Below are 26092 nucleotides of genomic sequence, written 5' to 3' on the forward strand. Positions count from 1 at the left end.
CACAGTATGACTCTAGGTCAGATAAACAAGAAGCAAGGTTAAAAAGACAAACATATCAGTCTCTCTCCAAAGTCTCTCCTTAGCAGATCAAAGCAGGGGGCCTCCAGACAGTCTGACTACTGACAGCTGCCACGTGCCACTCTGGGCCACCACTGCCACACTCAGAACTGGGTTGCTGGTTGCTGGCAGCCCTGCTCCAGCCCCTGGTGTCTCTGCTTACCCTGCTTTAGAGGCTGGGCCCAGGTATCGAAGTCTGAGAGAGGGGAGGGGATGGAAAAAAAAGGAAGAGAACAGTCGGAGCAGAGAAGCTCTGACCCGAGTGTCCTACACTGCCACTATCATAGTGGGTAACAGAAACAATACGCAGGGCTATGGGTGAAAAGGGCAGGAGTGCGGAACAAAGTGAAAACCCCTTACGTATTTGGTGGAGGGGCACAAAATAATGCTGGGGGTGAGGGTGAAGAGAGAGACAAAGAACAATCCTTGATCGTGAGGTACGATCTAAGACTGGAGGATGATTCATGCCTTTTGGACAAGAGTGTTGTGGCCAGTTGTCAAGTGTCTGACTTGACATGTGGCTCTGCTGAGGATGGCTTTATCTCCAAATTCCCCCCCCCCCCCCCCCCCCCCCTCAGTGCATTCCCGAGCTCTGTGCTATCTATAAACCCGGGAGGAATGTGGAGGGGGGAACAGCTGGGGGCCAGCCATCAATGCTGACACACACACACAGGGAAAGGCAGAGCCATGGCGATCCCCGTCGACCCAACAGAGGAGCCTCGCATTTACCAGCAGACTCTGCTGCAGGAGGGGCTGAGGGACCTGCTGGAGAACGGTAAGCTGGTGGACTGCGTGCTCAAGGTGAAGGGCCGGGAGCTGCCGTGTCACGGCCTGGTGCTGGCGGCCTGCAGCCCGTACTTCCGAGCGAGGCTGCTGGCGGAGGCGGGCCCGGGACAAGGCCCGAGGAGGGAGCTGGTGCTGGACGACGAGGAGCTGGAGCCTGATCTGGTCGAGGCCTTGCTGCGTTACCTGTACAGCTCCGAGCTGCCCCTCAGCGACGCCAACGTCAAGGAGGTGCTGGCGGCCGCCAGCCTGCTGCAGATCCCGTCCGTCTTCACCGTCTGCGTGTCGTTCCTGCACCAGCGCCTGGGCCTCAGTAACTGCCTGGCCGTCTTCAGGCTCGGCCTGATGCTCGACTGCCCGCGCCTGGCCGTCGCCGCCCGGGACCTGGCGTGCGAGCACTTCCCGCTGGTGAGCAAGGACCCCGACTTCCTGGGCCTCAGCGCCGCCGAGCTGACCGCCATCATCTCCAGCGACTCGCTCAACGTCGAGCGGGAGGAGCTGGTCTTCGAGGCGGTGATGGCCTGGGCCTCCAGCCAGGCCGCTCCCGCCCAGGCCCTGGCCCAGCTCCTGGGCTGCGTCCGCTTCCTCCTCATGCCCCGCGACTACCTGGAGCGGCAGGTCCGGGCCTACCCCCTGCTCAGCTCCAGCCCCGAGCTCCTCCAGAAGATCCAGCAGGTCAGGGATGCCCACAGGAGGGAGGAGGGCGGGGAGCAAGAGAAGGAGGCCAAGAAGACCCCCGCCAAGGAGGAGCAGGCCCCCTCCCCTGGCAACCAAGAGGCCAAGGAGGAGCAGCCCCCCAGCCTCCTGAATAAAACCCCCAGGTTCGGCATGTTCGTCAAGGACCTCATCTTCATGATCAACGACGAGGCCACGGTGGCCTACGATCCCACCACCAATGAGTGCTACTTCGCCTCGGTCTCCTCGAAGGTCCCCAAGAACCACTCCAGCGTGGTGACCAAGCAGAACCAGGTCTTTGTAGCAGGAGGTCTCTACTACGACGACAGCAGTAAGGAGAACCCATTGCACTCCTACTTCCTGCAGGTGAGTTACAGCCCTCCAGCCCCTCTGTCCAATGTAGAGGCATGGGGCAGGGTGGGGAGGCAGTCTTTGGAACATCTATATTTACAATGGAAATTCCAAACTCACCACCACCTCCATCTAGGCAGCAGAAACATGGAACACCACTGGCTGTAAGTTCCCCCCCAATGCCTCACCATCCTGACTTTACTGTCACTGGGTCAAAATCCTGCAGCTTCCTACATTATAGTACTGTGGATGTACCCAAAGCACACGGACTGCATCAACTCAAGCCTGCACACCAAAGTAGATGATGTAAGATATTGGCCCACTTCTGCCCCATTCATTGTGATCATGGCTGATCTGATCATCCTTAACTCCGTTTTCCTGTCTTTTCCCCATAACCCTGGATTCCCTCACTGATTAGAAATCTCTCAGCCTTGGATGCACTTAGTGACCTAGCCTCCACATCCCACTGCCATAAAGAATGCCACTGATTCACTACCCTCAGATAAGCAATTCCTCCTCATCTCTGTCTTAAATCTGTAACCCTGTATTCTGACATTATACCCTCTGGTCTTAGACTCTTCCCAGATGGGGAAAATATGTAATTAGGAAAGGATGGTTGGCAACTGAAATGCTATATAGCTATCTATACAAAGAAAAACAAACAAATCTTATCAAGAGGAGTAAGGGTTACGGGCAGAAAGCAGGAGAATGGGGTTGAGGAACTTATAAGCCATGATTGAATGGCAGAGTAGACTCAATGGGCCAAATGGCCTAATTTCTGCACCTATGTCTCATAGTCTTAAATGAATTGTAAATTGGAGAACAAGAGTTGTGGTATTTCCCTGAGACATAAGGAGGCAGGATGAGAGAACTGAAAGACAAAGAAAATATGAGGAACCATTGGGACAGGAGAGAGGTTGAAGGGTTTGGGGGAGGACGTGTATGCTTTTAGCTCAGGGGCACAATGTAACTGGGAAGCCACTGTGTTAATCTGTGAATGAGGAGTTTCTGGGGGCTATTGATGAATATACTGTAACAATATTGTTGCTGCACTTTTTACCATTCTCTGGGATAGCAGTTGCCACATTCTCTATACTCTATGTGTACAGATGGTTCTCCTGAAGTGCTTGCCTACTCTGGGCTGAAAGGTTTGATCAGAAAAGACTGATTGCATTTCAGTGCTAACTTAGTGGATGGAAGTTATTTTAAATGCTGGTGCCTTGTGCTGTGTGACTTCATGTTTGCTGTTTCTTTCTAATATTTTGTCTTGACCTGCGAACAGTTTGATCCCCTGGACTCTGACTGGCTAGGGATGCCAGCCTTACCCTCTCCACGCTGCCTCTTTGGTCTGGGCGAAGCTGATAATGCCGTCTATGTCATTGGTGGGAAGGAAGTGAATGAAGAGGAGAAGACACTGGACACTGTGATGTGCTATGATCGACAGTAGGTTTCCATGAACAGGGCATAAATCAAGGTAATGGACTCTCGGTCAGATGGAACATCCTGAGCATTTGGCTACAGCACAGTCATTGTGACTGAAATAACTGGCACAGTTCCCTTGAGGGCTCAACTTGTGAAATTGATACTGTGAGTCAGGCCAAGCTTTCTGTCACGCTTGTGACAGCAGTAGTTCAGTGGGGTCAGGAGAAGAGGGAGTTGGTTGGGGTGGAAGGAAATGATGTGAGTGCAATGAAACATGGGATTACAACAGTGAGGTGATGGTTTTTGCCCAGTGCAGACTCTACGTGTCTTTTTCTTTGCTGTAGACCTCTCTGACTCTATGGCAGTTTGCAGTCTCTTCATTAGTTGCTGGGATGAACAGAGTCTGGTTGGTCCAGTGTGGGAGAGAAAAGCCACTTAATGATACGGAGCAGGGTCCTCTGTCTCTGCCCCTCATACGTACACTTACACCATTACCTCACACCAGTCTCCAGTCTTTCCTCCATATCTCCACACACCATTCCTTTCCATAAAACCATCCATTCCCCCTCGTTCTCACACACCACCCTACCAACCTCCGGATACAACGCATTATCCTCCGACACTTCCGCCATTTACAATCCGACCCCACCACCCAAGACATTTTTCCATCCCCTCCCCTGTCTGCTTTCCGGAGAGACCACTCTCTCCGCGACTCCCTTGTTCGCTCCACACTGCCCTCCAACCCCACCACACCCGGCACCTTCCCCTGCAACCGCAAGAAATGCTACACTTGTCCCCACACCTCCTCCCTCACCCCCATCCCAGGCCCCAAGATGACATTCCACATCAAGCAGAGGTTCACCTGCACATCTGCCAATGTGGTATACTGCATCCACTGTACCTGGTGCGGCTTCCTCTACATTGGGGAAACCAAGCGGAGGCTTGGGGACCGCTTTGCAGAACACCTCCGCTCAGTTCGCAAAAAACAACTGCACCTCCCAGTCGCAAACCATTTCCACTCCCCCTCCCATTCTCTTGATGACATGTCCATCATGGGCCTCCTGCACTGCCACAATGATGCCACCTGAAGGTTGCAGGAACAGCAACTCATATTCCGCCTGGGAACCCTGCAGCCATATGGTATCAATGTGGACTTCACCAGTTTCAAAATCTCCCCTTCCCCTACTGCATCCCTCAACCAGCCCAGTTCGTCCCCTCCCCCCACTGCACCACACAACCAGCCCAGCTCTTCCCCCCCACCCACTGTATCCCAAAACCAGTCCAACCTGTCTCTGCCTCCCTAACCGGTTCTTCCTCTCACCCATCCCTTCCTCCCACCCCAAGCCGCACCCCCCGTTACCTACTAACCTCATCCCACCTCCTTGACCTGTCCGTCTTCCCTGGACTGACCTATCCCCTCCCTACCTCCCCACCTACACTCTCTCCACCTATCTTCTTTACTCTCCATCTTCGGTCCGCCTCCCCCTCTCTCCCTATTTATTCCAGTTCCCTCCCCGCATCCCCCTCTCTGATGAAGGGTCTAGGCCCGAAACGTCAGCTTTTGTGCTCCTGAGATGCTGCTTGGCCTGCTGTGTTCATCCAGCCTCACATTTTATTATCTTGGAATCTCCAGCATCTGCAGTTCCCATTATCTCTCATTCCCCTCTTGAATGCCTCCATTGAACCTGCTTCCACACATTTTCAGGCAGTGCATTCTACACCCGAACTGCTCACTAAGTGAAAACATTTCTCCTGTTCCTTTGTCACTTTAAACCTATGCCCTCTCGTTCTTTTCCTTTTACGAGCAGGAGCAGCTGCTCCCTATCGCCTCTGTCCAACCTGCCCATGATTTTGAAAGCCTTGATCAAACCTTCTTTCAATGTTCCTCATGCAGAGAACAGTCCCAAACTCTTTAATCTACCCTCATCATTAACTAGCTGAAAGAAGCTGGAGTAACGAATAATAATTTATTGCATGTTAGTGACTAGTCACAGGTCACACTGATACGATAGACATTGTAAGAGAGACCATGAGGAGGACATAGATATTAAGGTCTTACTTGTTTAAGATCTTAAACTGTTCTACTCAAGTCCGTATGACATCATAATAATGGGTGGTGCTTATGGCACTGCAGTATTAACCCTTTCAGACCCTAAACGACAAAGCCCCATTACAGGGATTTGAGTTAGCAAGGCAAATACTCCAGTGCAGTCCTGAGGAAGTGCTGCTTGTTTGGGGTGTAACACAAGGGGCTTCTCAGATGGAGGATAAAGGCTCCATTCCATTACTTGAGTCTGACCTCATCAATATGTATCCCTCACCAATACCTGGCCATGTAGAATGACAGAATCCCTACAGTGTGGAAAAAGACCACTCATGTCCACACTGTTCCTCTGAAAAGTATCCCACCCACACTTCACACGGCTAATCCACCTAATTTGCACACCCCTGGACACTACGAGCAGTTTAGCACAGCCAATCCACTTAACCCACACATCTTTGGATTGAGGGGGGAAACCGGAGCACCCAGCAGAAACCCACACAGGCAGTCACCAGAGGTTAGAATCAAACCCGGGTCCCTGGTGCTGAGAGGCAGCAGTGTGAGCCACTGTGCTGCCCCAAAGTATGGTCAGAGTATAGCACAGAACTAAAGCAGAAAATAGGCCTAGATTAGGAGGAGAAATTACACAAATTAGGCTTGTTTTCTCTGAAGGTTAACGAGTGATCTAATCAAAGTCTTCCAAGATATTAACAGGAAAAGACAGGATAGGTTAAGGTAAAATATTTCCATTGGTTGGAGATTCTAGAACTAGGAGAATTAGGGTAGATTGTTCAAGAGAGATGTTAGGACACTTCTGCACACAAAAGGGTGGTAGATATTGAGATCAGTTGTTAATTTTAAATCTGAGAGAGATAACATGTTTGCTTAACAAAATTTAAGCGATATGGGCCAAAGGCAAGTATATGGAGTAAAGCTCCTGGTCAGCCATGGTCTCAGTGAATGGCAGAAAAGGCTTGAGGGACTGAATGGCCTGCTCCTGTTCCTTTGTCCATGTTAATGTGTTGGGTGGTGGGGGTGTTGTCATGTGATAATTGCGTTAGAAGGAAGGTTGAAACTGACGATCACATTTAAAAGCACATATCTGATAAATACTCTGGGATATGCTGAAGATGTGATAAGTTTATAAAGGCATTATAAACTTGTCAGTTTCTGCTCTGCATTATTGGTCAGCAGAACGTTTGTTGAGTTAGAAGGGAACTCCACCTGTTAATTCAGTGTGAACAGGTCACTTTAAATGAAGCTCAGGGACTTCCATTTGAGAGTGAATCTGCTACCTGTTAACTTTATCAAAGTTGTCAATCTTCAGAAACTTGTTCTCTGAAGTTTCGGTTTGGCTTCTTTTGGAAACGTGAAAGAGATTAGGAAATCATTAAGCATCTTCTTCCAGTGAAATGTGCAAACTCTGAACACATATAAAACATGAAAGACTGAAGGACAGCAACCAAACAGATTAAAACAGATTCTAAAATACTTCCAGGAATGTTCAACAAGCTCAGAGACTTCATGTAAATACTATTCCACTTCTGGAGATCCCCATCCCACCGGACGCTGTCCCAAGAACCCCTGTCCATTCAGGCACTCTCCCAGGAACACCCTACCAATATGGACATTCATCCCAGGGACCTGCTGTAAATATCAGCACTGTCCTGGGAGACCCTGTGTCACAACATGAAAATTGGTGCGTAGTGAGGATGTTTGGTCAAAGGACACAGTGCGATATAGATCTGTTGGAAAATTGAGTGGAGAAATACAGGTTGGGTTTAATCCAGTCATGTTTAAGAGGCATTTAGAGTCCCACATGAACAGGCCAGGAATAGAGCGATATGGACCATGTGCAGGCAGATGGGATTAGTTTAGAATGGCATAAGGTTGGCACAGGCATGATGGGCCAAAGGGCCTGTTCCTTTATGGTATGTTGTTCTATGTTAATAGAGACATCTCCCAGTAAACCTATATACAGACACTTGTCCAGTGACTCCTTAGTCAATACAATGGTTCTCCTGGGAATCCTCTATAAATACTGGCACTGTCAGGATTGTCCGGAATACAGACATACGAACACAAGCACAAGTGGGTCATCCTGCCCTTGAAAGCTTGCTGCACCATTAAATAAGATCTGATCTTGTCCTTAACCCCATTTTTCTGCCCTAGCCCCCAGCCATCATAACACGACTCCCTTTCAGATCACAAAACAAACTCAGCCTTGCGGTTGTTCAATGATCCAGCTTCTATTACTCACTGGAAAAGAGAATTCAAAAGCCCAACAATCCTCAGACTAAATTCATCTTCATCTGTGTCTGAAAGAGGAGACTCCGTTGTTTGGGAACAGTGCCCCTTGTTCTTGCTTTCCCTCCTTGAGAAAATATCTTTTCAGTAGCGATCTACCAAACTGCTCAGAATCTTGTTTCGGTAAGATCACCTCTCCTTCTCCTAAACCCTAATGAGTATAGGTGCAATTTATTCATAACTCTTCCATGCCAAAAATCACTCACTGCAGCTTCCCTAAGCTGTCTGCTGTAGTGCAGGTATATCTTTCCTTAGTGAGGATACAGAAACAATGTACAGCTCTCCAACCAGTTCAGTAATTGCTGCTGACACTCAGTAAGTCTGGCAGCATCTGTGGACAGACAAACGGAGCTAACATTGAGTCCAGTGACTCTTCATCATAACTGTTAACTATGTGTCTCACCAATGCCCCTTACAGCTGTAGCAAGATTTCTTTACTTGTATATTCATTCCCCTTGCAATAAAGGTCAACATTGCATTTGCCCTCCTAATTACCATCTGTAGTTTACACTAATTTGTGTGTACAAGGGCACTCAGATACCTCTGCATTACAGCATTCGGTAGACTCTCCCTTTTTAAATAATGTGTGGGTAAGTTTCTTGAGTAGAGCATAATGTGGAAAAATGTGAGGAATGGAAAAACAGAATATTATTTAGAGGCATTTAGAGTCCCACATGAACAGGCCAGGAATAGAGCGATATAGAACATTACAGCACGGTACAGGCCCTTCGGCCCTTGACGTTATGCATGGGATTAGTCACTGGACAAGTGTCTATATAGGTCACTGGGAGATGTCTCTATTAACATAGAACAACATACCATACAGGAACAGGACCTTTGGCCCATCATGTCTGTGCCAACCTTATGCCATTCTAAACTAATCCCATCTGCCTGCGCATGGTCCATATCGCTCTATTCCTGGCCTGTCCATGTGGGACACTAAATAATATTCTGTTTTTCCATTCCTCACATTTTTTCCACATAATGCTCCACTCAAGAAGCTCACCCACACACTTAGTGAATTAAATCACTTTTGTAGAATATTTGTGCCTTCCTCACAATTTGCTTTCCAGCTTAGAGACAAAGGACACTGGAAGAACACAGCAGGCCAGGCATCACCTGGAGGAAAGGAGCAGGGTAATACCCGAAATGTTGACTGCTCCTTTCTTCTAGATGCTGCCTTGTTTGTTGTGTTCTTCCAGCCTCCTGTCTGTCTGTCTTGCTTTCCAGGTTATCTTTGTATCATCAACAAATGAAGCAACAATGCACCCTGTCCTTTCTTCCAAGTCATTAATATTGATTGTCATTAACAGAGCACCAGTGCTGAACCTAGAAGCATTTCAGCAGTTACAGTCTGCCAACCTAAAATAACATATTTATCCCAATTCTGCTGCCTGTTAGTTAGCAAGCCCTTTATCCAGTACTCTCAAAACTTGTCTTTTGGGATTGTTGCCTGTATTTTTCGTAAAAATCATTTATGGCATGTGGGCGTCACTGGCTAGATCTGCGTTTATTGCCCAACCCTAATTACCCAGGGGCAGTTAAGTGTCAACCACATTACCTGGTCTTGCCAACGCAGACCCATAGCAAATATGGCAGTTTCATTCCCTAAAGGACATCAGTGAACCAAATGGGTTTTTCCAACAATGGATTCATAGTCATCATTACACTATTAATTCCAGAATGTATTGGATTAAAATTCTACCATCTGCCGTGGTGGGATTCGAACTAGGTTCCTCAGAACACTATCTGGATCTCCGGGTTAATAGTCTAGTGATAATACCACAAGGCCATTGTGTCCTCGATGTGGCACCTTACTGAATGGATTTGCAAAATCCAAATACACTACATCTACAACCCTACCTGAGACATCCTCAAACTCTGAGACTCTTTTGTAAATACTGAGGACTTTACCCAGAAGAGTTTGTTCAAGGCAGTTTCTGATGCATCTTTTTCAAAACAATCTCTTTATTTATAGCACATTTAAATGGGGAGAATCGGATCCACTTCCATATGAAGTATATGGCCATTCTGTGGTGTCTCACAATGAACGGGTATACGTAATAGGAGGCAAAGGAAAAGATAAGTAAGTATTTCCATTCGTGAATTATTTCTTTCAAATAACAAAAGGTAATCTGGTTGAATCTATTTCTCCACTCAAATAATGGACTTGATTTGCAATACTGATGATCCCAGACTAGAATACCAGATCTTTTAATTACATTCTGGCTAGGGACTCGGAACCCTTTTTTAAAACTTGACAGAGCAAGATCATAGGTATCTATGAAGAGAATAAAGGCAAAAGATTCCAAGATTTTAAACAAATCATGATAAATTTTAACTAAACAAAGTTGTAACAGTAGTACAATCTACAATATGTACACACATGCACAACTTATTTCCAATGTCCAGAATTAACCAGAGGTAAATATGGCAATATATAAACCCTTGAACAAATATACACAAGTCAGATTCCATGGATTTCTCAGCATTGCCCCCAACAATTACCAGACACTATGAGTGATCCAATCTTTCTTTACAAGGGATTCCTACTTATTCTCTTTTGAAGTCCTAGCTTTGGAATTCTCTGAAAAGATGCACTATCATGGATTGCCTCAATTATGACTCACTTTGCGGTAGGTTACTCTGCAATCAGAGATAGCACTCCATTAGATTGTGGAACGTGTAATGAAAAGTACAATTTCAGCTTTTTATAGAAAGTATGTTTCCCCATGCTGGTTCTGTACCTGCATTTCACTGCAGCCTAATCTTGCTCAGCTGCACCAAGTAAATACTGCTTCTGGGCTTCTTTCACTCGTGTGGTCAGCTGTACTGAACTGTTAATGGCTCATGGCTACTTCTAAGCCATACAACTTCCATGACGTAGTGGTACCCTGCTGTTAAGTACCTGACTGATTAGCAGCCTGAGACTAACAATGATCCCCTCTGACTGGCTCCATCCAACGGCAGCGCATTGGTTAGCACTGCTGCCTCTCAGCACCAGGGACCCGGGTTCAGTTCCAGCCTCAGGTAACTATCTGTGTCGAGTTCGCACATTCTGTGTGTATGGGTTTCCTTCGGGTGCTCCGGTTTCCTCCCACTGTCCAAAGATGTGCAGATTAGCTGGATTAGCCATGCTAAATTGCCCATAGTGTCCAGGGATGTGCAGGCTGGGAGGGTTAGCCATGGGAAACGCAGGGTTATAGGGATAGGGTAGAGTGAGTGGGTCTGGGTGGGATACTCTTAGGTGTGGACTTCAGGGGTCAAATTCCACACTGCCCAAATTCTACAAACTGATTGAACTTAGTTAGTTATTCTTGACCTATTACGTGACTTCTTGAAACTGTATAAGCAATTGTACTCCTTATTACTAGGCAGTATTGAATGCAACTGATATTTCGGAGTATCTTGAACGTAAGAATGTCTATTTCCTGAATGTCACAACATTCACACTCACCACTTATTAATCTCAGGAAGTGCTTGAACAGAGTGTTGGTGTATAACCCCCAGAGGTTCGAATGGAGGGAGTTGGCTCCCATGAAGATTGCCCGCTCTTTGTTTGGAGCAGCGGTCTATCGAGATAAAATCTGGGTAGCCACAGGAGTCACGGACAGCGGACTGACTGGAAGCATCGAGGTGTATGACATAGCTGCAAACGAGTAAGGGGGTCTTCTCCTGAATGGTAGTATTTGGCCAAGATAATTATGTCACGGTAACACGTGTTCTGTCTGTGCATGTAACACTCGAGGCTAACTGAGCCTGGGAAATCACTATAGCCAATTTCGTGCATGATCCTGTACTTTCCCCTGTAGACTACAGTCTATCGTTTATCAAAAGCAACACTCCACAGAGATTGCAGTGTCATGCATATAAGAAGGCAAAGGCTGTACGGGGAAGTAATAGATTACTGCAAAAGATTCACCTTGAGACTTTCAACAAGTTTGAGGTAATTACACAGACATGACAGTGGATTTGAGCAGATTCATTGGAAGGGGGAGCCTAGCAGGGAAGATGGTGGAGCAGCAATGGCACGAGTTTCTGGGGGTAATTTGCAAGGCCCGCAGCAGAAATTCATCCCAAGGAAGAAGACGCAAGGGGAAGTCAGGGACAGATAAAAGCAAAAGCAAGTGTGTACAATGTGGTGAATATTAGTGGGAAGCTGGAGGAGCCTTTAAAAACCAGCAGAGAACAATTTAAAAAGCAATGGTTGAGGGCGGTGAGAAGATGATATGAAAGTAAGCTAGCTAGTAATATTAAAGAAAACTGCAAGAGTATGTTTAGGTGTCTAATAAAAGGTAAGAGAGTCGAGTGGACACTGGACCGCTGGAAAATAAAGCTAGAGAAGTAATAATGGGGAACAAAGAAGCTGAATGGGTACTATGCATTAGTTTTCACAGCAGAAGACATCAGCAACATTTCAGAATGTAAGTCGAGGGCAGAGGTGAGTGTAGTGGCCATCACTAAGGAGAATTTGCTGGGGAAGCTGAAAGGTCTCAGGTGGATAAATCACACCCCAGAGTTCTGAAGGAGGTAGCTGAGAAGATTTTGGAGGCATTGGTGGTGATTTTTTTGTAGGCATCACTAGAGACAGGGAGGGTCCCAGAGGACTGGAAAATAACCAATGTAACACCCATGTTTAAGAGGGGCAAGAGGTAGAAGACAGGAGACTATAGGGCGGTTAGCCTTATCCCAGTTGTTGGTAAGATTTTAGAGTCCATTATTATGGATGAGATTGTGGAGTACTTGGAAGTGCATGGCAAAATAGGACAGGGTCAGCATGTCTTTGTCAAGACGAGGTCATGTTTGACAAATCTGTTAGAATTCTTTGAGATGGCAATGAACAAGTTAGACGAACGAGAGTCAGTGGACATGATCTAATTGGATTTCCGAAAGCTTTTGACAAGGTGCTGCACAGGAAGCTGTTAAATAAGACCTCATGGTGTTAGGGGCAAGATACTAGCATGGATAGAGGATTGGCTGACTGGAAGAAGACAGAGTGGGGATTAAGGGTCTTATTCAGGATGGCAGCTGGTGACTAGTGGAGCTCCACAGGGGTCAGTGTTAGGACCACATTTATTCACATTGTACAATAACTATCTGGACGAAGGGACGGAGGGCATTGTTGCTAAATTTGTAGATGACACAAGGATAGATGGAAGGACAGGTAATGTTGAAAACTGGGAGGCAGCAGAAAGACCTGGACAGGCTAGGAAAATGGGCAAAGAAGTGGCAAATGGAATACAGAGTGGGAAAATATAAGGTTATGCATTTTGGTGGGAATAATAAAGGCATAGACTATTTTATGAATGGGGAAAGGCTTTAGAAACCTGTAGCACAAAGGGACTTGGGAGTCTTAATTTAGGACTGTCTTAAAGTTAACATGCAGGTTCACTTGGCAGTTATAAGAAAAATATAATGTTAACACTCATTTTAAGAGGGCTAGAATACAAGAGCAGAGGACAAAGGGCTTGTTATATGAGGCATGGTTGAATCTGACTGAAACTTAGGGTCCTGAGAGGCCTAGATAGTGGACGTGGAGAAGATATTTCCACTAGTACAAGAGACTAGAATCTGAGGCACAGCTTCAGTGAAGGGACCACCATTTAGAACTGACATGAGGAGAAAATTTCTTCAGTCAGAGAGTAGTGGAACTGATTGCTGCACAGCACGATGGAGACCAAGTCATTGAGTGTATCTAAGACAGATTTAGTAGGTTCTTGAATGGTAAGGGATCAAAGGTTATAGGAGAAGGCAGAAGAATGGGGTTGAGAAACGTATTACCAGGTTTGAATGCTAGAGCAAATGCAATAGGTCAAATAGCCTAATTCTGCTCCTATATTTTATGGTTTAAGAAGATAGGAAGCCACTTTGGAATTGTCATCACTGTTGTAGTAAAGAAAATCAGGTGCCATAATAACCACAAGATACAAGAGCAGAATTAGGTTATTTGATCATAGCTAATAAGTTTCTCAATCCCTTCTCCCTATAATCAGCAATCAATAGTTCATCAAGATCTTACCAACAGCAATGCACAAGAACAGAAGGCAAATTATTTGGTCATTTAGCAACATTCATTGAGGGATAAATACTGGATTGAGGCATAAAGGGTGAAACACTCCCAACTCTTTGAAATAATACTGAAATCTGTGGCCAGCAGATGGGATATACAGTTTCAGTTCTTGTCAGTGAAGCGCAGAGCTCCCTCAGGAGTTCACTGGAACAATCGGTCTGGACTCAGTCCGCAGGTCTCAGGAATGGGACTTGAAGCCTTGACCTGCTCAGCCTGAGGTTACCGGCTGACACCAATCAGCTGAGGGTTGAGAGAGGATATGGTGTAGGTGTAAAAGATTAAGGGGCATGGACAGAGTGTATGGGAAACAGCTGTTTCCCCCTTTGTCAAAAGATCAATAACAAGGGGCACACTTTTGAAGTGGAAGGCTGAAGGTTGGGAGAGGATTTCAGGATAAACATTGCCATCCAATGATGGCAGTCTGGAATGCACTGACTAGGAGGGTGGTTGATGCAGGAAACCTCACAATCTTTAAAAAGTACGTGCTAAGGCAATTGAAATGTCATAACATTCAAGGCAATAGGCCTGTTGTGGAAAAGTGGGACTAGTGAGGTTGTAGTACATTTTGGCAGTACAGACTTGATGGGCTGAAGGGCCTCTTCTGTATGATTCTAACCATTGCCCAAAAAGAACCAAGCAGAACTATCCTTAAAGCAAGCCTCGCTCAGGTGAGGAAACACAGTGAAGGGGATAGAAAGAAGTCTTATTTCTGACCCCAGCTCAGTGCACATGCTCTGCTGGGCTCTGCAGACAAAAAAGTCTTTAGACCTCTGTTGACACTGTGGTTGACTTGTAAAGAGCTCTGGCATCTTCTGGGCATTGTGCTGCTTCCTGTCTAACTTGTCATTTCTCTGTGCTGCAGGTGGGAAGAGATGGCAGAGTTTCCTCAGGAACGTAGCTCTCTGAGCCTTGTCACGTTGTCTAAATGTCTATACGCCATTGGTGGGTTTACTATGGTACAAACTGAATCTGGAGATTTTGTCCCAACTGAAATCAATGACATTTGGAAGTAAGTTTCACACATTGTAACTTAATAAACATTTCCGTCCCAAAGACTCCCTAAACCAGGTCCACTCACTGGTTCAGAAATAGACCTCCCCAAGTCCCTTGATGTAGCACTTTCCCTTTTGAAATTCCACGTCTTTTGAAACTGACTAATTGATGAGTGTGGAGGTGAGGCTGACTCTTTGACAGGATGAGTGAAGAGAAGCCACAATAAGAGAAGTAAAATAGCCAGCACCTCTTATAGAGACTTCACTTGTGATGGTTCAAAGACAGCTTACCAACCATCAAGTGCTACTAGGGATGGAACATAAAATTAGGCACTTGTTCCCTCGTTTTCTCTGCCATTCAATAAGATCATGGCTAATCTGGTTGAGGCCTCAGATCCATTTTGGGCCTGTTCTTTGTTAGACACAAATCTATCTGCCAGTGTTCAAGGACCCAACTCAACCACCCTCTTTATAAAGGAAATGCCACGCACGAACCTTGGAGAAAAGAAATCTATTAATCTCCACCTTAAATAGGATACCCTTTTTCAAAAATATAATTTGTCTCTTGTTCTCGACTTCCCCCAAAACAGGAAACATCCTTTCAGTATTCAGCCCTCTTAGGTTTTTATATGTTTCAATAAGATCCCTTCCCATTCTTCTGAAGTTCGAAAGGTGCAAGTCCAAACAGTCCAATCTTTTCTCACTAATCCCTAGGTCACAGAGACAGGGTATATTGATACTTGATCTAAGAGGTCCGTGCCACTGTTTGTGCTACATATGAGCTTCCGTGGTCCACAATTAATCTGACCCCATGAATTAATCTTCTATTCCTTTCTCCGTCATGCATTTATTTCACTTCCTGTTAAGTGAACCTGCTTTTCACCTCAATTCTCTGTAGCGATGAGTCCCACATTCTAACCACTCTCTGGGCGAAGACCTGTCCCCTGAATTCCTTACTAGATGTACTGATAACTACAACAGTTATGACCCATATTTAGTTCAGATATTTTGAACTCAAATTCCATCACCACACACAGTCTCCTATATAAGCTTTCATGTTTATAACTCCCAACCAACAGTACTGTTTTCTCCCTGAAGAAATTCTGTTCGTTTGTCGGCTCCCAGCGTTCATTTTGTTAGTTGCTTTCTGAACCCATGGCTCTAGTTTAATAGTTATTATTACTTTTACAAATCTATATCACTATTTCTATATATCTTTTTCAAAGACAGTTTCAAAACCCAATTTCTTCGTTTCTTCCTGGTGATTTAATCCATTCATTCTCTTTCCCTGAAATTAAAGAGGTTAAGAGGTGAATTGAAGTTAGGATATTAAGGGAGATGGACAGAGTAGTAAGAAAATATTTCCTTTGACTGGAGAGTCCAGTACTGAGCGACATGGTTTAAAATGTAGAACCAGAAGAGATGTAAAGAAAATGTGACGGAAGTCTATTACACAAAGCAGTTAATCTATTTTCCCGAGATAATAAAATGTGTGAGGCTGGATGAACACAGCAGGCCAAGCAGCATCTCAGGAGCACAAAAGCTGACGTTTCGGGCCCAGACCCTTCATCAGAGAGGGGGATGGGGAGAGGGAACTGGAATAAATAGGGAGAGAGGGGGAGGCGGACCGAAGATGGAGAGTAAAGAAGATAGGTGGAGAGAGTGTAGCTGGGGAGGTAGGGAGGGGATAGGTCAGTCCAGGGAAGACGGACAGGTCAAGGAGGTGGGATGAGGTTAGTAGGTAGCTGGGGGTGCGGCTTGGGGTGGGAGGAAGGGATAGGTGAGAGGAAGAACCGGTTAGGGAGGCAGAGACAGGTTGGACTGGTTTTGGGATGCAGTGGGTGGGGGGAGGGGATGAACTGGGCTGGTTTAGGGATGCAGTAGGGGAAGGGGAGATTTTGAAACTGGTGAAGTCCACATTGATACCATATGGCTGCAGGGTTCCCAGGCGGAATATGAGTTCCCCTTCCCCTACTGCACTTCACCAGTTTCAAAATCTCCCCTTCCCCTACTGCATCCCTAAACCAGCCCAGTTCGTCCCCTCCCCCCACTGCACCACACAACCAGCCCAGCTCTTCCCCCCCACCCACTGCATCCCAAAACCAGTCCAACCTGTCTCTGCCTCCCTAACCGGTTCTTCCTCTCACCCATCCCTTCCTCCCACCCCAAGCCGCACCCCCAGCTACCTACTAACCTCATCCCACCTCCTTGACCTGTCAGTCTTCCCTGGACTGACCTATCCCCTCCCTACCTCCCCACCTACACTCTCTCCACCTATCTTCTTTACTCTCCATCTTCGGTCCGCCTCCCCCTCTCTCCCTATTTATTCCAGTTCCCTCTCCCCATCCCCCTCTCTGATGAAGGGTCTGGGCCCGAAACGTCAGCTTTTGTGTTCCTGAGATGCTGCTTGGCCTGCTGTGTTCATCCAGCCTCACATTTTATTATCTTGTAATTCTCCAGCATCTGCAGTTCCCATTATCTCTGAATCTATTTTCCCCTTTACATTGCAAGAATGCCCAATTGTTCTGATGAATACAAGATAAAAAAAACTTCAGCAAAGCATGCCTTTCTCCTCAGGACTCACTTAATCGATTTGTTTAGGAGAATTTTATTAGTCAAAGGTAGTTAGGAACATAAAGTAGGCCACTCAGCCTCTTCTGCAAAGTTAGATTGCAGGTCAGTCTCAACTGAATCGAATGGTGGAACTGACTAGAGGGGATACAGGGGGTTACCCTGTTCCTAAGTTAGAGTTAACAAATCAACCTCATGTCTCTGTACTGCTGTACCTCTAGGGCAAGATTTTCCGTAGGCTCTGGTTATCAAATCTAACATTGACAACAGACATCCTTTGGGGTTAAGGGATGGGAAACACAGGAAGTCATGAACAAACTTATGGTGAAAAGCCCCAGGTGTGCAGTGTCAGGTTTTGAACAGCTACAGTGACTGCAATCCCAGCTAAACAGGTTCAGGACAAGTTCAGGGGTAGTGTGCAGCCTACATGCACTGTAGGGGTCACAGCACAAATCCCTTCTACATTTGAGAAAAAGACACAATGTTGCACATCACTGAGAAGTGTCCTCTCTAAATGGTGAGCTAATCACACTGAAAACAGCAAATTAGGTGATTGTATAGGTATGGAGAGATATCTGACCATAATCCTGTATAATGTCTCACCACCCTTTTATATTGGAAATAATTAAGATTGATAGGAGGAAGCTCGCAGAGCAATGGCAAAAGAGCAGAGGAGGGGAGGAACTGTTAGCAACTTCCAAAAAATAAGTACAATGGATCAAACAGTCTACTTCTCCATTATAAGATATCTTTTTTTTTTCCTGATTTTAGGTACAATGACGACAAGAAGGAATGGTTTGGTATTCTTAGAGAGATCCCATATGCTTCAACAGCAACCTTCCTCCCAGTGAGACTAAATATTTTACGAATGAGCAAGTTATAAGGCCAATACTACTATAATAGGAATAATAGTGATTGGGTTGAAACAGAAAGGGCTCAAGGTATTTTGAAACAGGTTATTTGTATCTGAATAATGGATAATTGGAATAATGTATTTTTTCTAAAACATTTAAGACATTTTAGAAATGATTGTTTATCTGAAAACAAAGGTAAAAATGTTCCATTATTGAATAAACTACTCTGTAAAACCACTTAATCCTATTTATTAATAGATATAATAGAAGTTTCACAGTAATGAACAATATAATTATTTTGCAAACCTTTCAGACTAGTAGCAGTTTAAAATATATTCGCGACACAGAACGTATATAAAAATTCAGCTACTTTTATTAATTTTCTTTTCACCACTGGCATCCAGTCCCTCAAAATATTCCTCTCCCCACTGAATAGTCCAAGGACTCACCACAACCTTCCTGGAGGACCAGGCAAGTGCAGGACAAGTTACACTTACACTGCCACCTCCTCCATTCCCACTAATAATCAGAACGTCCCTTGATTTCAGTGCGATGACAACTCAGGGGTCGTGGGTTTCTGCCAGGGTCTTCATGTGACTCAAGCCTCGATCGGTAGATCATAGGGGTCACACAGGCAGGATGACTTGATGTAATGGGATCCTGAGGGTATGATTTGCTTTACCTTCCCTCTGTGCTGCTGCTCTGTCTCACTGTTAAGACGTTTGGCTTCAAAGCTTTGGTCGAAGCTTGACAGACATGTTGTTGCTGTCTTGCGTGATTGGTAGTGAGCTGCACCCAGTCACTAGCATCAATGCTACCAAACTTCAAGGAGAACCTCGGTGTCTTTGAAGCTTTTTATTTTGTTCTCATCCAGTATGTTGGCTGTTTGACAGTTGAGAAGAGACCTGGCAGCGTTTATAGTTTTTGGCCATCTGGACACAATCCATTGAAGTTCACATTGCAGATTTGACCGAATTCTTGTACAGTGAGGCATCAAGACAGATAATTCCATTTGTTTGCCAGTCCTCAGACTGAATCTGGGAGAGGGAGCAGAGGCATTTTTGGTGGAATTATTCTCACACACAAATCACAGATTGCAGTATACGAGTGTGGCAATGACAACTGCTGTCTCGTCGAGGATTCATTTCTAAATGTAAATATAATCACTGTCAAGCATTCACTGCTAGAGAGAGGCAGTGAAAGTCAAGGATAGAAAATCTTGGTGACAAATATCGACAAAATTGGAAAAAAGCTTTCAAATCTCGTGGCAACATTATAGCCTGCAATGAAAATAGTCAGGGCTAAACAATGACTCAGTGGTATTGTGTTTGCAGTTCAAAATTCCTCTAGACAGGGGAGACCAGAAGTGGATTGTTAAACAACTCTGTTCAGACTTCAGTCATAACCCTTAGGCTCTTAGTAAAGATGTTGTCATATTAATTTTTAATTCCACTCCTACTTATTGGCTTCACCAAGCTAGTCCAAATAAAAGAATCCTACATTATGGCACTTTTGGCTTTCCTTTTGGTACTTTATAGTCTTCCAGATGCAATTTTTAAATGTGAAATTAGCAGAGTGAAAGAAAGTATAATATCTCAACAGTGAAGATTGCAGAGTTCCACGATACAGAGGGATCTGGGTCCCCTCTTGTGTATAAAGTTAGTGCAGGTACAGCAAGTCATTAGGAAAACTGACGAAATATTGTCATTCATCCTGAGAGGAACGGAATAGAAAAACAGGGAGGTTATGCCTCTGTTCCACAGAAAACTGCATCTAGTGTACAGTGCACCCTGTAATAGTCACTTCTTTTCAGTAAGGACATACATGCATCGAAGCAGTTCAGAGAAGGTTTGCTAGACTCATACCTGGAATGGACAGGTTTTTTTTTAAAATGAGGAAATGTCAGACAGGCTAGGTATGTGTCCATCGGAGTTCAGGAAAATAAACGACGGCTGAAATGTATAAAATCCTAAGGGATCTTGAAAGTGTAGAAAGGAAGCATATGTTTCCTCTCATCGGAGAATCTAAAGCAAGATGGTGTCACTATTTAAAAATCAGGTCACCCATTTAAAACCGTGGTGAGGTGAATTTTATTCTCAGAGTTGACAGTCTTTGGAACTCTTCCTTCTTGGTATATACCTGGCTTAGGTTTTAAAAGCACTGAAGAAGGACAAAAAGACTGAGGGAAGTGAAGAATTCTATAGTTTCAAGCTCCTCTGAAAGGACAAATGAAAGGCATGTGAATTACAGGAAAAATGTGCAAATTGTGCTAAGTTCCAAGTTGGTTGACAACAATTTTTAAGAATACAAAGGTGTAAACCATGCTTTTATTATAATGAAAGAATTTATTTCTTCAGGAATTAGACAGCAAATCCTGACTACACTATACACTAAGCAGTACATAAATGACAGATATAGACTGGTAATTGTAGCACCTATGGACATAATCTTCCTTTAAACCACAAGACTACAACATTCTACATTAATGCTATGTACACAAGATAACTAAGACGTGTTTATGTAGTAAAATATAGAATTAACATACTTATAACTGATACACAAATTTGATTTTAATTTTTTTCTTAAACCTAATGCTTTACTAAAATGGACCAAGCTAAATTTTGGCCTTGTATCCAACAAATATTATCCGTAGCATTTCCCCTATTCAACAAGCTGTACAACACTACCTGAATGAGGCAGTACTACGCAGCTGTTTACATCAGTATGATCTTGCTTCAAATGAAATCTCTCCACAAGATAGCGGAATAACTACAGTATGAAGCAGTGTTTCCCCCCCCCCTCATCTGTGGTCCTTTGGAGGAAGGGATATTAGGGTTAAGGTGCAAGATTTCATTGTAAATATAGCTTACCTAAATGAAGCTTATGAATCAATTCACCCATGATTTCATTTTGTACAGCAAAAGTAACATTCACTGTGAAATAAGGATGTCAACAAAGGGTTAAAAGGCTCCAATCCAATGCTATCCTTGTTCACGTTTCTCAAACTCTGAACAACAGTCTTTAAATTAATTCTTTTAAAAAATCCTCCATGAACACAGCTGGAGACCGAACCTTTACCCAATATAGCCTCCGGGACTTGGCAAACCAGAGGATGCCTGCTTTAAGTACTTCCATAATGAATGGAATGATATAACAACCTCAACATTAACCGGATGGATTCCAGAAGTTTTTGCAATTAGTACGAGCACTTCAAATATTTTTTTAAAAGAATACTTGTGGCAACAATATGATAACCACAGGCGGTGCCTCTGAAAAAGCAAGGAAATCCTCAAACGTGTCAATTGAGACACTCTCAGCTGCAGTTTTGACAGATTGCACTTAGATATATCATTTACCTGAACAGGTTTCTCTTGCTTTGTGATGGCCAATAGCCTTTGCAAAAAAAACCTTTTTTTAAAAAATTTGGGATAATTTCATCCAATTCTGTTTTAGAATTGTTAAATAAAATGGAAGGATTATGTACTGCAAGGAATTAAAAAGTACAATGAAGAGATGAAGGCTGCAAAAGGAAGCACAGAATCTAACTACTCCCTCCCTCTGGTTGAAGTCCGTTTAGCATGCGACTGTTAGCGTGTATATATATATATAAAAAAATGAAAGATGAGAATACCATATAAATTAAATACCAGAATCTGAAGGAAAAGTAACAGCTGCTATGGATGATTCACATTGTACTGTTTTGTGCAAAGGATCCCATAAACCCCCTTTGTTCATGGTTTTGTCCTGAATTGCAAACTTGGAACAAAGTTTGCTGTCATTGCCGTTGGATCCTATAACAACAGACTAGCATCCCATTACACCACGCTGCATTGCTGTATCTGAGATAATGAGCAGGTTTACATGCTAATGAACAACTGAGGGGTCCTATGTTAGAACACAAATTCCAATTAAAAGTTGGCTGAATTACCAACACCGAAAATAAGTATCAGGATGCCCAACCCAAAGATTGCTATTGCTTGAAGGTGCAGTCTTGATGAGCAAAATAGGCAGATTTCAAAAGTATCAAAACATTGAATATTAAAAAGTCCTATGTCTTTACAATAACCAACTTTTTATTTAATTTTTTTAAACTCTGTATCCGATAAGAGCATATTAAAAATACTGAAATGCTTCACTGACATTTTCCTCCTCGTCTCTGTACAATGACAAATACTGCACGTTAAATTCTGTGACAAAATATAGTTCGAGACTTAACAGTGCACTTGCAAATAAATTCTGCTCTGCTGTTACTTACCATTAAATATAGTAATGATTCTTCTAAAATCTGCAGTTCAGAAACAGAGAATGACTTCTCCCATGCCCCGGTGCAAAATAGTGATTTAAATTGTTAAAGCAGCTTATAAGCACATCAATCAAATTGAATATTTCAATTAGATTTCTATTATTTTAATCCTGCATTATGACAAAATAGTCTTAAGGATGGGTAGGGAAAAGGGCGTCTTTAATAATTACAAGAAGATTAACCTATGGTGAGGATGTAGTGTAATGTCCACATGATTCAACAAAATTCCACTCTAAAATCTGAGGCCTTTTACAGTTCCCAAACAAAGTAATCGCTGCAGTTTAAGGTGGGCTTCAAATAGTAAGTTCACCCCTTTGTAATGCTTTAAAATCTAGGTTAGTGTTCAAGTTTAGAGGGATGTCAATATCTATTAGTTCAGTAGAACAGAAATTGACTAAAATGGCAGCATGTGGAAATTATTCCAGTTTTGGGGAACTCTTCCCATAAAGCTATGTGTGAAAATCCACCACAAGCAGACAGCTGTGTCAAGTACAAGACCTTTCTGGTAAGATACCTGTAGCAGCATTGTTATCAGGGCTGCCAATGGAAGACTGCTCCTCTCTGTCCTACTCCCACGATCCTTCTTAAAAAAGTTCACCTTTTAGAGGCACACCATTTTTAGAGTCAAGATGTCACAGGCAAATTGGACTGAGACAGGAAGGATGCTGCAGCAATGCAATTAATATCCCTGGGTGTGTCTTACAGTCCACCTTGAACAGTTACTGGAAGGGTTACCAAATCAAAAGCTCAACCAGATCTAACACTGCCACTGTCAATTGTTCTCTATGCCTTTCAGTAAAACATAAGCCCTTGGTCAGGGGGAAGCTAATCAAGGTGGTTTTAATCCTAGAGGAGCAGCATAATGACAAAGGCACTATCTGAAACACTGAAGTCTGTGCTGAAAGTCCTACTTCAGAAAGCAAGCCACTGATGCACCTGGGCTTAACATCATACACAAAGGAGAATCCCCAGTTCTGGTACCAAGTCATACTTTTAATTTGACCACACTTTAAATGTGAGCCTGTCATATGGTTTCAATAAACAGGAAGAAAACAGCAGAACAGGCAGAAACCAGAGTAAAGGACCAGTCAACGTTTCAGCTATTACCCTTCTTCAGGAGTCCTGCTGCTTGCTGACTGCTCCTTTCCTCCAGATGCTGCCTGACCTGCTGTGTTCTTCCAGCCTCCCATTTGCCTACCTTGGATTCCAGCATCTGCAGTTTTTCTTTGTCTCTGATATTGTTTCGATAACTGAATTTTCCCCTGTAGGAGGAGGGATGGAAGTATCTCTGATGGGCAAATATATCTAATGATCCCCAACCATGTCTTGCTAAATTCTGTAATTCGAGTCCCTTAAGGCAACCATTTGCAAGAGAACTTCATTTCTTTGTCTTTCTTTTCCCTGGGGTCTATAAAGTTTAAAGTTAATGAAAGGTGCAAAAACCCTCACATCAGCTGCAACTTAAAGCAGCATATTTCCCAATACTTCTTGCTGCTGAGATTTCAACACCCAAATGCTCCTTACTTGACTTCTACTGCATGTATTTTCTCAGTCCTCTCCATTACACTGTGCCTTGGCTTAGTGCAGAATCCTCCACAACAGCACTGACCAGTTTCATTCCCATTTAAATTTCAAACTCTCCAGCTCAGTTCTTTAAGAACGATTGGAATGGTCTGTCCTTCTGCTGCACTGTAAATATTAGAAGAATATTTATTTCTGCCTTTATTAACTCTGCTTTCCTATTAAAAGCCACAGTGCTCATGATCATCAAGTGCTAACTTGGTCCTCCAAAGAAACAAGGGCTCCCTGGTCAGCCCCAACAAAGATGGCCACAAAGTTTGGAGGCAAAGCAGTCAGTAAAGTGAACTGGAGTAAGTGGTGGTTAGAGCACACTTTTGCAATCCACCCAGTTCCCTGCCTCCAGGCTGTTAACTGACTGAGAGAGAAGTCCTACTTTCCGTGACTGATTTTGTCAGTCATCCCTTCTTTAGTGTCTGTACTTGGCCACAAACTGGAGCCCCTCAGTTCCATTAATTCTTATCCTCTCACCTCAGTTGCTTCTGTGGTTAAGTCATACAGTCCATGGTAAAATAAACACTGCCCCGGTTCACTCATATGACATGACACTAACTGCTAAAATGTCAAGTCGGTTTAGACGTGCCACAGTAAATGGTTAAACTTGCTACACACAAGCACAGCTTGCTTTACTTAACTAAACATGTGTTAAAAAATAGCAGGATACACTTTGGAGGCTCAAAAGAATGGGTTTGGGAAGTGGGGGGGGATTAGGTTTGGAGAGGAGTGGGGTTGAGTTTGGACAGGTAGGAAGGGGTGCTCAGAAAAGGGAGGAATCCAACAATACCTTGCTAAGTATATTAGAAACACATTTATGAAGGGCTTTGCTCTCTGCATTAAATCTGTACATGTCCTTCTTGCATTATATGCTGCAGGGATATTTATGTTCAAAAACGCAAACAGAAAAGTTTTTTTTAAAGTGAGAGCAGTTTAAGTCTATGGATGCCTTTAAAAGTAGTTCAGACTACTTGGTAATAGCCTTTAGTCCTATAATGACATTTAAAAAACAAAAATCCTTTGTCTACATCCTTACTGTAAATAATACACCAAAATAGGTTTTTTGTTACATAAGTCAATAATGATCTTTTTCAAGGTTGTTTGAATCTGAGTCCCCATCTGTTAAGTATGCCCCCTTTGGTTATATTCCTTCCAGGTAACAGAATATATTCAGCGTCACACCCAGTGCGCGCTTCTCTGTCTGCTACAGTCACTTGTCTCTTTTTTTTGTTTGGAGGGCCAAAATGCCCCCTGCCCCTTTACAGCCATTCAGTTGTTGTTGGCATTTATCCGTCCAGCTGGAAAGAGGGGAGGTGGCGGTGGAAGGTGCGGGGGAGGGGGGAGAGTTGGTGGGAGGGAGTGAAGGAGGGGCAGAGGGAGGGAGTGAGGGTGTGATTGGGGATGGGGGCTAATGAGGGGGTTACTGGAATTGGGGGGTGTGGCGGACGTGAGGCTCAGGGGGTTGCTGTCTGCCGTGATGGGGTTGGTGACTCGGAAACACTTCTGCTTGTGTGCCTTAAGCATGTTGGAGAAGCGAAAGCGCTGGCCACAGACATCGCATGGATATGGCTTCTCGCCTGTGTGTGTCCGACGATGCCGTTTCATGTTTGGCCGACTGGTGAAGCTCTTGCCACAGATCTCACAGATGTACGGTTTCTCCCCTAGAAGCAACAAAAAGATTAAATTTTTGAGTTTATACTCAGCCATTAATGAGAATAAAAACTTAGCCTGCAGCCCTGAATTGCTAAGAGAGTACAATCATGTAGAGGTCATGTCAAAGAACACAATGACACAGCTCTGAAGATGTCTTCTGCCTTTCATAGCTGGAGCAAGTTTTCACAAAGTCCCAATCCCATTTTTCCCTTAGTTCTGTAAAATCCTGCCTTATGTTTGTGAACCATAGTTAAATTCCACAAAGGCAATTAAGAAAATGATGGCAAGTTGACATTGTTATAAACTGAAACCAGTTTACTAGCATCCTTTAGGGAAAGAATCTTGCCATCCTTACCTGAGCTGGTTTGTACATGAGTCCAACTACAGAAAAGTTCTGAAGAAGGGTCACTCAACCCAAAATGTTAACTCCGATTTCTCTCC

At 44.1% G+C, this 26092-nt stretch overlaps 2 protein-coding genes across 12 annotated transcripts in view; one reads left to right on the forward strand and one right to left on the reverse strand.

Moving 5' to 3' along the window:
- The first annotated feature begins 639 nt into the window (after positions 1 to 639).
- klhl40b (kelch-like family member 40b) lies at positions 640 to 25318 on the forward strand. Its single transcript, XM_048521328.2, has 6 exons — positions 640 to 1881; positions 3149 to 3309; positions 9615 to 9722; positions 11110 to 11295; positions 14569 to 14715; positions 18041 to 25318. Exons 1-6 carry the CDS (start codon positions 745 to 747, stop codon positions 18150 to 18152), a joined length of 1851 nt encoding a protein of 616 aa, XP_048377285.1. The 5' UTR covers positions 640 to 744; the 3' UTR covers positions 18153 to 25318.
- Positions 19237 to 26092, reverse strand: part of zbtb47b (zinc finger and BTB domain containing 47b) — a 228481-nt gene continuing 221625 nt past the window's right edge. For 8 of the 11 annotated variants that reach the window (XM_059640226.1, XM_059640218.1, XM_048521267.2 and 5 more), the window contains one exon: positions 19238 to 25659. In XM_059640226.1, coding sequence (XP_059496209.1) covers positions 25268 to 25659 — 392 coding nt within the window. In that variant the 3' untranslated portion in view covers positions 19238 to 25267. Of the gene's footprint in view, positions 25660 to 26092 lie in introns of all 11 variants that reach the window. The other 3 variants (XM_059640211.1, XM_048521304.2, XM_048521254.2) reach the window with 1 other exon arrangement.

This window comes from Stegostoma tigrinum, chromosome 2, assembly GCF_030684315.1.
Source record: "Stegostoma tigrinum isolate sSteTig4 chromosome 2, sSteTig4.hap1, whole genome shotgun sequence".
Taxonomy (NCBI): domain Eukaryota; kingdom Metazoa; phylum Chordata; class Chondrichthyes; order Orectolobiformes; family Stegostomatidae; genus Stegostoma; species Stegostoma tigrinum.